Below are 14,149 nucleotides of genomic sequence, written 5' to 3'. Positions count from 1 at the left end.
TGAGATGGAAATAGCCCCATTATTCTGCACTGATAAGACCATATTTGGAATACCGTACTCAATTCTGGCCATTATATTTTAAGGGAAAGTCTGATAAAAGGAAAAAAATTTGAAGTGGTAGACTGTGAAGAGTCTGAAACTGATGTCATATGAGGCATAAGAGGAGAAAGTGAGGGTGTTTCATTGAGAAAAATTACTGAGAGGGTCCTGATGGTGGCCTTCGCTGTACCAAAAGACCGTCCTATAGGAAAGAAATTATGGGAAGGGGAGAGGAACGAGCCAGCGGCAGCGTTTATGGGAAGAGGGAAGGAGTAAGACACCGACACACACGGACCTGAAGGAGAGAGCCTGGTCTCGGCTCTGCTACCATCAGCCTTTAGAGGGTCTCTAGACCAGCACTGCATGTTCCCCTAGGACCCTGCAATGATTCTAAATTATATGGAGGGAAATTTCAGCTTAATACAAGGAAGAATTTTTTAATATAACTGCTAAGGACACAAAGTCAGAACAGTTTTCCCTATGAGGTGGTGACTTCCTGCCACTAAGCAACTGAAGATACCTAGGGACCAACTGCCAGTGGGGTTTAGCTGGGATAACTGCTAATGTAGAATCTCATTATTTGCTTTGGCCCATAAATAAAAACTTTTAAAATATTATAAATGCTGCTATTCACAAAATGAGATCGTAACACGTCTGAGGTCAAATGGGAATGCTTTCCATTTTACTTCATTGATAACAGAACGCTATCCTGGCAAATCCTCTTTATGCTTGGCATTAAAATGTTATTTCTTTCAAATGGTAATAAGTTATTTTGAGCATGATCTATTTGCCAAGGCTAAATTTGAATCTACCTTATATTTATTAGAAAATCAGAAAGGAATAAAGAATGAGAGAATGAAAAAAAAAAAGAAAAACCCAGCAATTCAGAATGTACCTAAAATATGCAATCTTTTCTTTTTGATTTTAAGGCTTGTCATCTGAATCCTGCATTGGCAGATGAACTTCACTCTTTACTTATCCGTCAAAGAATTTAGGTTAGAATGCATTTCAACAAAGATCATCAACCCTAACACCACAGAATATGTGTATTTTTACAGTACTGGTGTTTGGTTGTTTTCTGCATCCTCAGTTACATCCTGGGTATTTTACTGATGGTATGTTATCTTCATTCTTGAATTACAACTTAAAACCCAGCCACGGGCCCAAACTGCCAGAAGAATCCTGAAACATCCCCTCTCAGCCTACTGAAGGCTCAGATCACACTAAACACTGAAAGCCACTCCACAAAGCAAGTATCTTTTTCTTTTCTAAAATGCAGTGTCTCAAAAGATTAGTGAAGTTTTAGCTTTAGTAACTTCAGAAGTATAAATGCTACAAATTTACAAAACATCCTGGAAAGCTTAATTGTTTACATTTCTTTGACCCTTATTTAATTTATGGTACATTTTAAAGTTTAAAGTTACTGAAAAATAATTAAAATAGAAATTTATTCAAAATTCAGGGGCAGTAGGTGACATCTAGGTACAGGTTTTGTTTTGTTACTGACAAGTCACTTCCCCCCTCCAGCCCCTGGGAACACAGAGAACAAGTTGTCCAAATCAGCACAGAGCTCTGAGATTCATTTTTATATTTTATTGCTTCAAATGATTAAAACTATGGGAAATCTTTGGTAAAAATAAAGACAATAAAATTTTCACCATAACCTTACAGAAAGCATTGTACAACATTCTTCAAAATACATGAAAGAGCACAGGAATGCTGTGACTCCTGGGGGAGAAGAGTAACTGTAGTCAGAGTTCTTACTTTAAAACAAAACTGTTCTCAAATATTTAAAATATCACCTAGGTTCTTATCACGTATTAATATTTGTAGTTCAACATCTTGAATTTTAAAGTATTTTATATTACTATTTAAATAAAAATCCAGAATAAGCTTTTTTTCTGTTGCCCACTACAGCATCAAGTCACCCCTCCCCCCATCCAATTTTGTTTACTTCACAAAAAATTAAGAGGGAGGTACATAAAATAAAAATCACTGTGGTTCTCAGCCAGGCCCTCTGTGGAAAAGAGGAAAATGTTTCATGTCTATTGTTACACAGACATTTCTCTGGTGGTTTATTTGTGCAGTCTCAAACTTGACCAGCTTTACATTGATCTAAATGAGCTTTCAGCTCAGGACACAGTTCAATTAGCAGCAGTTCCATCAGTACCTGAACCAAGACAAAAGGAAAAAATTTTTAAAAATGTGTTTTCCCCCATAGGTTTATTCAAAGTATGTCTAAGATAAAAGTCTAATTTAGGTCTGAGATTACTGTCAATGAACAAGTGGCTCTCAAACTATTTCTGCCTGTTTCTAATGGAATTAATAAGCATCAACAATATTTTATATTGCCATCTATAATCAGAGAGAGATTGAGAAACAGTTTGCCTTGTTGAAATAAGAAAACCAAATAGCCACGTAGGAATACTGAATCAAATGTTAAGAGAGAGAACTAGTATGAGAGACTGAGATTATGGGATCCACTGGGGTTACCTTTTATATTTATTTTTTAACCCAAATGAGCAAAACAAAAAACAGAAAAACAACCCCCCCCAGACCCACACACAGAGAAAATGGGTTTAGAGCTATAAGTAATAAGAGTGATTGAAAATGGATTAAAATCTCTCCCAAAATATGGACAGAAATATAAAATCCAAGATACAATTAATCCTCTGGTAGGCTTTAATTTACTCACATATAACAGATGTTTATTGGCTCTTGTTTCTTGCAGTGCATTGAATATTTTTATTATACCATGGCGGGCATTTTGTTGTCCAACAAGGCTCTGAAGCATGTCTGAAAAGTTAAGTTTATATTCTGTGTTGCTACTGATGAAGTGGAAAGATACACAATATACAGCTGCTCAGTGAAAAAGATGTGCTGATGCCTACACAACAAAGGCACTGAGGCCTGAGGCACATACATGGCTCAAATGTTTAAAGAGGAAATGAAAGTATTACAATTTTCAGCACAGGCATTTACATGAACTAAATTTTAATTGAGTGCTAAGGAATTAAAAATTAAGCTCTCAAAACAGTATAATTTAGCAAGATTTCTAAAATACAAAATTATTACTTGTTCTAGAACATTTTTCTAGTTAAAAGAAAACATTATATAACCAGTAATGCTCTTAAGATTCTCAGCGTAAAGGGACAAGAAATAAAGAAAAAAAAACCACTTTTTTTTTTCATTATAAAAGCGTGTCAACCTGAGACCTGTTTTAAAAAACACAAAACGCCTTAATAAGGCTAATACTGCTTTTGATCTCCTCCTCAGGACCGTGCCCCAGGGCTCACCTGGAATGTTTTCAAGGAGCTTCTGCTGCGCCCTCTGCTTTGTCTCCTGAACGCGCGCTTCACTCCGGATGGGAGCTGGTGGTGCCAATTTCCCATTTGGCCAGAAAGCATCCCGGAAAACACCGATGTAGTAAACCAACATTTGCTCACTGAAAATCCAGTTCACTGTGTCCCGGATTTGTCTTTTAAGAGAAAAATATTTTTGGATGAGGTTTTTGAAAATTTTATAGTCTGTTCTCCAAAGATGTTTGCCAATAGGTAGGTTAAGATACAGCTTGATCTAAATGTTCGATGAATAAACTAGTAATTGGATTTTTCAACACTGGCTCTGCAAGTTCGTTTTTATTTTGGAATTACTGGGTAACTATTCATCTCTGAAGCTCACATTTTCACTGGCAATGTTTTCAAATGTTTGCTGTGCAGCACCTTGCAATCTACGGATTCACTTGAAGCTTCCTCTACCTTAACTGTGTGTAATACTTAATACACTAATTTCTCCATGGAGGTAGTAGAACTGGAAAATACAGACCCCGCCTTCTCACTAGCAGCCTCTCAGGACGTCAACAGCAAACGACCAGAGGCAGAACAGCTGACCAAGGGGGCGGATATGCTCCCTTTCACCAAAAATGGGGGGACTTTGAGAAGACACACTGCTCTCTAGGCTATCTAGCCAAGTTCAAGCTTCCATGGGTAGGAAAACTGGAAAAGACCCACACATTATCTGCTAAAACTGAAAAAGAAAACAAATGAGCAAGTCTGGAGGACTAAGAAAATTGGGGCCATTTTGGAAATTCCTTTATCCAAGGCAATTATCAATAACTAAGGCATTTGCCTTACAAGGAAACAGTAAGTTAGGCCATTTTTCTAATTAAAACAGCCTGTGGTACCAAGTCAACTAAACACCCCTCTGATGGGCAACTAAAACTTGTTTGCAATCTTAGAAATAAAATGCAAGTAAACTTTTATTTATAACCACAAGGGAATTATGATCTATCTTGAAATTAATAAAAGAACTGAAAAAGTTCTTTACTATGTTTCCTGTAAATTATACATTTTATACGACAAAACTGTCATATTAACCTTGCACATTATCTTTTGACAACTTAATCTTTCACTTGAGAAAATCTGATTGTATCTTAACCCTTTTGTTGCTGTTTCAAAAAAGTGACTTTTTTCTTATTTCTAGTAGGTGACTCGCATTTTTACCTTGCAGAAAGCCATAATGTTTATCTACTGAGTATTACTTAAAAGACGGTGATGATTTCAGCTACAGAGAAAACAGGAGGCGTGGCTTAGAGAAGAAGGTCCCTTGGGGAGCGGGGGTCCTCGCTGCCTCCTCCCCGACCAGCCCTGCTCCTGGGCAAGCCCCTCAGCTCTCTGGCTCAGTTTCCTCACCCGTGTGACTCATCTCCAAGGCCCTTTTCAGGTCTGGGTCTCAATGACCCTATCTAAATAATTCCATCTGACTTCTACTGCCGCATGATCTTGCAGTTGTGGTTTTAGAATCCCAATCATTTGTTAGAAACTAATATTGTTGAGTTCTCAGTAACAGACCCACTGGGCTTCTATGGAGGAAAGGCTTTTTGGGAACGACCCTAGACACTCCAGAAAGACGTGTACCTGTGTCAATGTATATAAACATGCTTTTATGTGGAGGGGCAATGCACACAGCCTAGACCATGCACACGGCTTACAAGGGTGTTACAGCATAGACACACACACGACCGGTCTTCAGGTGTAAAGAAGGGTTACCACTTCCCTCCTACTCCTGCTCTAAACACATTAATGCATGGCTTACGTCTCCATTTGAATAAATGCCACTGTTACGCCCATCCCACTTTCGCTGTGGCTTAGAATCTAAGCCTTAGAATGACTGCACTGCCACAGTGAGCCACTAACGACCTCAAAGCCGCCGTCACCATCAAAAGAACTTTACACGACAGGCCTTCTGACCCGGCAGGCAGAGCGCTCAAGCCTTCATCATCTAATTCACCAGGCACCCCGGGAGGAAATTCCTCTGAAAATCTGCTTCCCTACTCAATCTTATAATCATATCAGAACAAAAGTCAGAGGGAAGGAAAAACGTTCAGTGAGAGCACTGGCTCCTATACCATGAAGTAGTATGTCTACTTAGCAAAGAGCAAGGCATGGATTCAAATATTCATTTTACAGAGCTCACCTGTTGATGGTTCTTCCAAAAGTGACCTGAACAAGAGCAATTAAGGTTCTTCTCACCCATTTAAACACTGAAATATAAATCAGAGGAAACATCACAATTAGGACGCTTTCATAGCTGTACAAGGAATAAATCTTAACCATTTAACTCATCAAGTCAGGTCTATGACAGCTACAGAATTTAGGTCTAGGTTAGCATATTTCTGCTCTGCAAAACTCTTCTGACTAGACCATCATTTTCTACTAACAACTGGTACAATGAAACCTAAGGTTTTTTACGCGTTTCAATGCCTAATCAACAGCTGAGCTCAAAAGTGGAAATGACAGTTTATATGTCCTGGGATACTGACAACGTGTCTATTTTCCACGGGCAGACAGTGCAATTTTTACTTTAGATTTCTGCCTGGCTTTTGAACCCTCTTTTCTAACACTACTCTGACAACCTGTTGTCAAATATCAACAAATATTTTTAAATATTAATGAAATGATGAGTCTAAATGCTCCCATTTGAATAGTTTATCTTTTCTTAGGAGGTACTGAGGATTGACCCCAGGACCTCATACAGGGGAAGCAGGCACTCAACCACTGAGCAACACCCGCTACCTGCATACTTTTATATATATTATGCCTTTGGAGGAAGAAAGGTAAAATGCAAAGCAAGGATCTTTTTTTTTTTTTTTAAAGATACATAGATCACACAAAATGATACATTAAAAAATATAGGACATTCTCAGATCCCTCAACTCCCCATGCCCCCCACTTTTCCCACATCAACAACTTCTTTCATTAGTGTGGTACATTCATTGCAATTGATGAATACATTTAGAAGCACTGCCACACAGCATGGATTATGGTTTACATTGTAGTTTATACTCTCTCCCAGTCCATTTAGCGGGTTATGGCAGGTGTCCTGCATCTGTCTCTGGATTTTCATTCAGGACTCCAAGTCCCAAAAAATGTACCCACATCACACCTCCTTTTTTCTCTCCCTGCCTTCAACAACTCCTGTGGCCACTGTCTCCACATCAATGATATAATTTTCTTCCATTGCTAGAGTCACAATATTTCTATAGCAGAATACCAATAAGTCTACTCTAGTCCATATTTTATTCCTCCATCTTGAAGATCCTGGGATGGCGATGTCCACTCCACCTCTAAATAGAGATGGGGCTTAGATGGATGCAATTCTCCTGCTTGCAGTTGTAGACTCTCTCGTTTCCTTGGTGTTGTGGTTGACCATCCTCACCTCCCTATCAGCTGACCTGGGTAAGTCCAATGAACCAGAGAATAGGTGTTGTAACTCTGTTGAGGCTCAGGGCCCAGCTGGCACATGGACAGCCCAGAGAGTCAAGTCTCCTGGGCATATACCAACCCCAGAGCCAACCACAGGTTCAGTAAAAGTGACAGAAGAGGCATGTGTAGAGAAGTCACATCTGAGTCCAATTCCATCACACTCAGGAGGACAAATTCCAAAGTAGGGCCCACTGGCAAGGCACTGAACTCTGGAGCCATCTGCCACGGCCGTAGAACCCGTGTGTCTCCATAGCCCTCAGGAGCACCATGACCTAGCGCTTGTATCTACTTTGGCTGTCTATGAGATCCTGCTGAGATGTACATAAGTGCAACCCTTCTGATGACTTCCTTGACTCATTTTGAAGTCTCTTAGCCATATACACTCATTTCTCTTTACCATTTCCCCCTTTTATTCAAGGTCTTTTTTTAGTTGCATCACCAGCTGGTGATAGTAGTAATCCCTTGGCGCCAGGGAGGCTCATCCCTGGGAGTCATGTCCCACAATGGGGGGAAGATAATGCATTTACATACTGAGTTTAGCACAGCCAGGATCTTAGATGTGAACTCAGCACTCCTGTACCAGCTTCTGCAGCAGTTGGGCACAAGTCATCTTTTCTGAGCCTCAGTTTCCTCATCTGGAAAAGGACGGTAGTAACATTTGCTTCTTTTGCTAAGTGTCTTGTCAATATTGCATGTGGAATCACTTTGTGAAGAAGTCTACAGATATAAACTTTTATTATCAATGAATGTTAACCAAAGAAGGCAAAGAAATGCCATGAGTATGTTTAGGCCCACAAGCTGGAATCTGCACCAAATTTCCCATTTCTGTGGTCACCTCGTTCATTGAAATGTCTGGCTACTGACACAGAAGGAAATGGGAAAATTAGACATGGCTATAACGAAGCCAAGCCTTAGACCCTCATACCCGGTAAGAAAATACAAAAGGCAAATTCACAAATCTCTCTGTACAAGGGCAGATGACAAACAAAATCAAGAAACAAAACAGACATGGTCTTAGAATGTAAAACATTCTAAAGTCAATTCTAATATTTTAAAATGGATAAATATACAGTTGAAATAGTGTTATTAATCTTTTAAATAAAAGTCAAGCCTTAAAATCAGAATGGTGCCTCAAAAATGCCTTAAAATTTTTGATGGAATTCAGAAGCATGCAGCCACACATAAGCAGGCTTGTTTTAGGCTGGCACGCAGCCACGAGAAGCATGTTGTCAAGTGATGAAAGCTTCACCCTGCCTTTCTAGGGCAGGAGAGAGGTAGCTCCCCCCAGAGAGACAAGGACGTGCAAGTTTAGGAGAAGACTGACAGCTGAGTGACTATAAAAAAGGATGTGCTCTTGGGCCCTTCTTTTGCATACTCAACTAGAGCAGGAACAAAAAATGACTTTGCTACAAATTCTCTCCCATCACCTCCCCTTCTCTACTGCTTTTTGCTATCCTTCCCTAGCCCCTGCCCTCAGGCCATTGGTCCTTCCAAGGACTCATTTATTCAAAGTGACTGCAGCAGCTGCAGCTGCACTGGGATTTTGCTGATGCCAAATATATCACAACACATTATAAATGTTCTATTTATCCCCATCTGAAATGTCACCAGCAACCAAATATGCTTCTGGTAGGCATATGATGAAAGAAGTGCATGTTGCAGAGACAAGATATTGAGTCCATGCCTGCCCCTAACAGCTCTGACACACCCATCAAGGGTCAGATTTCACGGTGCCAAACACCATATTCAGATTTAGGATAGAACACTAGGTTTTTCTGTCTACAATGAATTGAAATAAATAGCAATATATATCTTAAAGTGTCTAAAATATGGAAAGGCTATTCTGAAAGGCTATTTAATATTGGTTAATATTAAAAAATAATTTAACTATAACCCATTTCCGAAGTTTGGCTGAGTTCCAACTTTGCATCATTGAAATTATGCTAAAATAAACATCCTTATTTGTAAATCTTTGCCTGAAGTTTAGAATTTAATTTTGTCTGTTGCTTAATGTGAATTATGTTTGTGGACCCCTTATCCTGTAAATTCACTGAAGGCAAAACCTACAGCAGATGTATTTTTATTTCTCCTACAGAGCTGTATATAAAATACATGCTCCAAAAGTGTTTGCTGATTGATACTATATATTCTCCTAGCTTTGACTTATGAGAATAAGATGTCCAGTGAGCAAGGACAATTCTGCACTTAACATGTTCTTGCCTTTCATTCGCACGTCCATCCTGGTGGGCACTGTACTGATCACCTGCTGTGGCCAGGCCGTGCAGTAGATGCAGATGCTAAACAAGTGGGTAACAAGCACTTTAAATTTTTTTATCTGCTGATAATTTTTTAACTGACAACTGAAGAGATAAATGAACAGGGATGTTTCTTGTGTAGGACCAATTCTCAACCCACCCATTTGCCCCAAGGGAAGAGATGCTCATCTGCGTGGAGAGAACCCAGGGCATTACAGGGCAACCTCTGTCTGGCATGCGCGACTCCTGTTTGCTCTTCGCAGGCCTTCCTCCGAGGCGGCTGGGTGTGTCTGGAGCCGCTCCAGGGTGCTGGGGGCTGCTGGTCTCGGGGCTCAGAGCCCAGGGCTGTGGGAGGACCAGCAGAGCAGTCTGAGCTGCTCTGCCTCAACACTGAGCCGTGGACCCTAGATCCTGCCCTTCTCAGGTGCTGCTCCGGTGGGGAGGGCTGCCTGGCCCTTGTGCAGCTCTGAGAAGAATGGCATTCTGATGCCCTGTTGTACTACTGGAGACGCACAGGGGCGGGGTCTGTCTAGGGCCACGTAGTCGGTTCCGAAAATGGCAACTGTGCCCTGGAAAGCTCAGGAACGCCTCCTGTATAGAAATGCGTGTCTGACTCGTTTCAGAAACAAAGGGATATGAAACGTGTGTGTGTAACACTTCACCAGCAACATCCCTCAGTAATAACCAGAGGCTTACTTCCTCGGAGCTCGAAGATCTCCCCGATGAGCATGAAGCACGGCTCAGCCAACGCCTCTCTCCGCCCATCGACGTCATCGCCGTAATCCGACAGGTCACTGTCCTCCTCCATCTCCTCCTGGGGTGGGAAAGCCGAAAGCATTCTCAGGAATATGGACACTGCCCTCCTCCGTTCAGTGTAAACTCCAAGGTATTTGCTCACATTTTAGCCTTACATAATCCTTCACATTTTGTATATGTAGAAACCTATCCATTTTCAATAAAGAGGTGAAATGCATCTAACCTCAGGGGACGCTCAATTCTAAAGCCTGATGCAAGGTTTAAAATAAGTTAATTTTAAAAAGCTATGCCACTCTATTAATAATCAGTGAATTAATAGACAAAAATATTTTCTACTTTTAATTTTAAAAGACAATTTTCATTTCACTGTTTCTAAACTTGTATATTTTAGAGTAGTACAGCTATTTTTTAAGCTTTGATTCAAGCTTTCATTATGATCTTCAGCTAGTCTCATTTCCTGATCTGCAAATCAGCAAGTTTCAATTCAAAACTCATTACTTGCCAAGCACTAGGCCAGTGCAAAGACCCGCGAGGAGATGCAGGTTTCAGCGTCCCACGGCTCTGGGGAGACTGACACACACCAGCTGTTTTTACAACGCAGGATGAAGGGCTGTCGTGGGGAGAGGCACAGGCAGAGGAGGACACCTGGGAAAGGCTCCCACAAAGTCTGCATCAAGGTAAGAGCTGGTGCTGTGGGGCCAAGAAGGGGGCTGACGGTAGGGCTCGAGGAGACGCATGCATCAGGGGAGCAGGGAGCACTGAGGGGTGGACAGGAGTTTAGGGGTACACTGGGGAGCAGGAAGCACTGAGGGGTAGACAGGAATTTGGGGTACACTGAGGAGCAGGGAGCACTTAGGGGTGGACAGGAGTTCAGGATACACTGGGGAGCAGGAAGCACTGAGGGGTGGACAGGAGTTTAGGGGTACACTGGGGAGCAGGGAGCACTGAGGGACTGAGGACAGGAGTTTAGGGGTACACTGGGGAGTAGGGAGCACTGAAAGGTGGACAGGAGTTTAGGGGTACACTGGGGAGTAGGGAGCACTGAGGGGTGGACAGGAGTTTAGGGGCACATCAGGGAGCAGGGAGCACTGCAGGGTGGACAGTTTAGGGGTACACTGGGGAGCAGGGAGCACTGAGGGGCTGAGGACAGGAGTTTAGGGGTACACTGGGGAGTAGGGAGCACTGAGGGGTGGACAGGAGTTTAGGGGTACACTGGGGAGCAGGGAGCACTGAGGGGCTGAGGACAGGAGTTTAGGGGTACACTGGGGAGTAGGGAGCACTGAAGGGTGGACAGGAGTTTAGGGGTACACTGGGGAGCAGGGAGCACTGAGGGGTGGACAGGAGTTTAGGGGTACACTGGGGAGCAGGGAGCACTGAGGGGTGGACAGGAGTTTAGGGGTACACTGGGGAGCAGGGAGCACTGAGGGGTGGATAGGAGTTTAGGGGCACATCAGGGAGCAGGGAGCACTGAGGGGTGGACAGGAGTTTAGGGGTACACTGGGGGTGCAGGGAGCACTGAGGGGTGGACAGGAGTTTAGGGGTACACTGGGGGTGCAGGGAGCACTGAGGGGTGGACAGGAGTTTAGGGGTACACTGGGGGTGCAGGGAGCACTGAGGGGTGGACAGGAGTTTAGGGGGCACACACACTGGGAAGCACTGAGGGGCTGAGGACAGGAGTTTAGGGGCACATACACTGGGGAGCACTGAGGGGCTGAGGACAGGAGTTTAGGGGCACCGGGGGTGCAGAGGGGATGCTGGTCGGCCACTGAGTGAAGAGCAATTCCCTGGGAAGTCGCAGCCTCACACACGTCCAGCGACCTCCAGGCTTCAAGGAGGCGAGGCCTGAGCGGAAGCCCCGGACGGGCCAGTGGCAGCTGCCCTCAGCGTGGGCAGGGACTGAGCCATAACGTAACTTCCCGGAGTCAGGAATAAAGGAGGTAAGCGTCAGGCACACGGGCGTTCCTGTGGCCCAGAAGGAAAGCGGACAGAGCGGAGCAGGACGGAGGCTCGTGCAGGCCTGAAGAGCCGAGTCTGCTCGTGGTCCACACCGGTGCCCCCGCCCAGCTCAGGACGCAGTAAAGCAAGGCCCTCTTTTCCATCGCATTCCTTCTGTCCACACTCACTAAACCAATCCTGGTGGAAAATGCAAGTAAGGACAGTACCTGGGAATGGACTAAGGAGATGCCAAATTTCAGAGACATTCTTGTGAAATCTGCTCGAGCCAAACGAGGGCTTCAGAGGCCTGAAATAAGCCGGGGCCACTGACAAGGAGCCACAAGATCCTAAACACACACGCACCAAGGCCACATCCACCCACGTCGGGACACTCCGTGGCTCTCCACTCCCTAGGAATAAAGCGAGAGCCACTCGTCCTGGCGTGACCCTGCCCCTCTTCTGCAGACACCTCAAAACCCTCCACGCTGGAGAGACGCCCCTCTGCCTGCCCCGCCCTCCCCCCGACCTTCCACGACTGCCTCTCCGCTTCCGTGTCCCCAGAACCCCCTTAGGAAGGCAGACCCCGCACGTCCCCTCCACATTGCATGTACCACCTTGTTGCTATCTTTTCACTTCTGTATCTAATCTCTTCCAAGAGGCCTGTGAGAAGCAAGTGCCCCAAAACCTGATGGCAACAGTGACTGAGACCAGAGGAAGCGTGTTTTTCCCGATTAGCAGCTGCTTCACTTCAAACGCAGCACTTAAGTATGTAAGATGCGGGCACAACGTGCAGGTGGCTCACCTCCTGGTGGGAGAAGAAGTCGCGAGGCAGTCTTTCCAAAAATGAGGAGAAGGAAAAAGTGGATTTTTTCCCCTGCACATCAATAACCTTGAGGTAGTCAGGAGAAGGGCTCAAAAAGGCATAAAGTGCTTCACTCTGACACAGCCTTTCATCGGAAAGCAGATTCTGTGGAAGAAAGAGGATTCACCAGGCTTACTTAAGGGCGCCGGAGCTGCCTCCACTAAAGGCAGCCAAGCGGACGAGGGGTGTGCTTTCCTCACAGTTCTGAGCCTAAGCGACTCTCCAAGATAAAACACACAGCACATCAATGCTCCGTGATTTCAGAGGCAAACGACCCTCTCCAGGTCAACCGAGGACCTGAGTCGATGATCGTGCAGACGACAGAGCTCACCGCATGCACCAAGTCCTGCTTGGAGCAACAAAAAGCTCTTCTTTGCGTCCAGCCTCCGTTCCAGGGGCCCTGCCTTTGAAAATGAATTTAACATCCACTCATTGTGTCTGAACAGCTTAAAAATTCCCACACACTGCGCAGGGACAGCACCCAGGACACTCCGCCTCCTGGTTATGTTCAGACTTCGTACATCAGCTGAAAAAAGAACTCTGAGTTATCACATGGTGGCACTGCCTGCTGGGCAAGAGTTTATTTACATCACTGGTCTTTAGACCGGAAGCTCTGAATGCACTTATCCAGCCTTAGGAGAAAGAAAAGGAGAACACAAGTCAAGTGTAGTTACATACAAGCAAGTCCTATGACATAATGTTTTAGTGCCTGGTATTTTAAGATACAGAGCCTAGGAATAACTATGCCAGTGGGAAATTTCTCCTCATTTATGATGCAGCCCTTTGGGGAGGTGGGACTGGAGAGCTTCTGATAACAGAATCCAGGAGGTGAAGGCCCAGCTTTAGTCCCAGGACAGCTGTTCTGTGAGGGTCACTCCTAGTTGCTCAGATGGAGGCTGAAACTGGACAATCCCTGGGACCCTCCCCAGAAATAGCCCCCTTGAGAGGGCCCCATGCTGCCCCCCTGGGGAAGAGGGATCCTGGGGCACCGCCAGTGATGGTCACTTCGCACATCCTGTGGGGACGGCCTGACCGTGCACAGTTCTGCCTTGGGCAAAGGGAGGGAGACTGGGGGTGTACAGCTAACGTCACCCCTGCCCTCCCTGCACCCAATGAACTGGCCCCTCTTCGTTTCTCACAGTATTAAGCATTCAATTTAGTAACTCCCTACCAGAGTTCTTCTATAATTAACCTTGGAAACTTTTTCTAAGTTACAGTTATTTTACTTCCTAAGGGAAATTTATATATACATTAAAATATATACATACACACATGTATAGATGTACATATAAACACATGAGAGAAAGAGAGACTGACACCCCCAGGAACAGATTAGTTTAAAACACGGTATTTCTCTTTTGGGGATTCATAAAATAATCTCAAAGTACCACACTCCACCCTCTGAATCCCCAAAAGACATGCCTTTCCATATGCAAAATACATTACATCACAATATTCCAAAAAAATCATTTTGGTAGCAATGCTAAGTACAAAATCACATCAAAACCAGATACAGGTATACAGTTTATTTTAGGACA

At 44.0% G+C, this 14,149-nt stretch overlaps 2 protein-coding genes across 10 annotated transcripts in view; one reads left to right on the top strand and one right to left on the bottom strand.

Moving 5' to 3' along the window:
* LRP2BP (LRP2 binding protein) overlaps positions 1–3,448 on the top strand; it is a 53,550-nt gene extending 50,102 nt beyond the window's left edge. The window contains exons 10-11 of one of the 4 annotated variants that reach the window (XM_058289883.2): positions 1,195–1,288; positions 3,316–3,448. In XM_058289883.2, the coding sequence (XP_058145866.1) occupies positions 1,195–1,248 (54 nt within the window). In that variant the 3' untranslated portion in view covers positions 1,249–1,288; positions 3,316–3,448. Of the gene's footprint in view, positions 1–968; positions 1,289–3,315 lie in introns of those variants that run through there. The other 3 variants (XM_058289882.2, XM_058289881.2, XM_058289884.2) reach the window with 3 other exon arrangements.
* The window catches only part of SNX25 (sorting nexin 25), a 175,889-nt gene continuing 163,357 nt past the window's right edge, over positions 1,618–14,149 (bottom strand). For 3 of the 6 annotated variants that reach the window (XM_071212559.1, XM_058289873.2, XM_058289875.2), the window contains 6 exons: positions 12,552–12,716; positions 9,755–9,872; positions 5,515–5,581; positions 3,336–3,517; positions 2,735–2,835; positions 1,618–2,209 (listed from right to left, as the gene is read on the bottom strand). In XM_071212559.1, coding sequence (XP_071068660.1) covers positions 2,129–2,209; positions 2,735–2,835; positions 3,336–3,517; positions 5,515–5,581; positions 9,755–9,872; positions 12,552–12,716 — 714 coding nt within the window. In that variant the 3' untranslated portion in view covers positions 1,618–2,128. Of the gene's footprint in view, positions 2,210–2,734; positions 2,836–3,085; positions 3,518–5,514; positions 5,582–9,754; positions 9,873–12,551; positions 12,717–14,149 lie in introns of those variants that run through there. The other 3 variants (XM_058289874.2, XM_058289876.2, XM_058289872.2) reach the window with 2 other exon arrangements.

The sequence above is a fragment of the Dasypus novemcinctus genome, chromosome 29 (assembly GCF_030445035.2).
Source record: "Dasypus novemcinctus isolate mDasNov1 chromosome 29, mDasNov1.1.hap2, whole genome shotgun sequence".
In the NCBI taxonomy this organism is placed as follows: domain Eukaryota; kingdom Metazoa; phylum Chordata; class Mammalia; order Cingulata; family Dasypodidae; genus Dasypus; species Dasypus novemcinctus.
The sequence above is the reverse complement of the archived record's forward strand: the minus strand, read 5'-3'. Positions and strand labels throughout refer to the sequence as shown.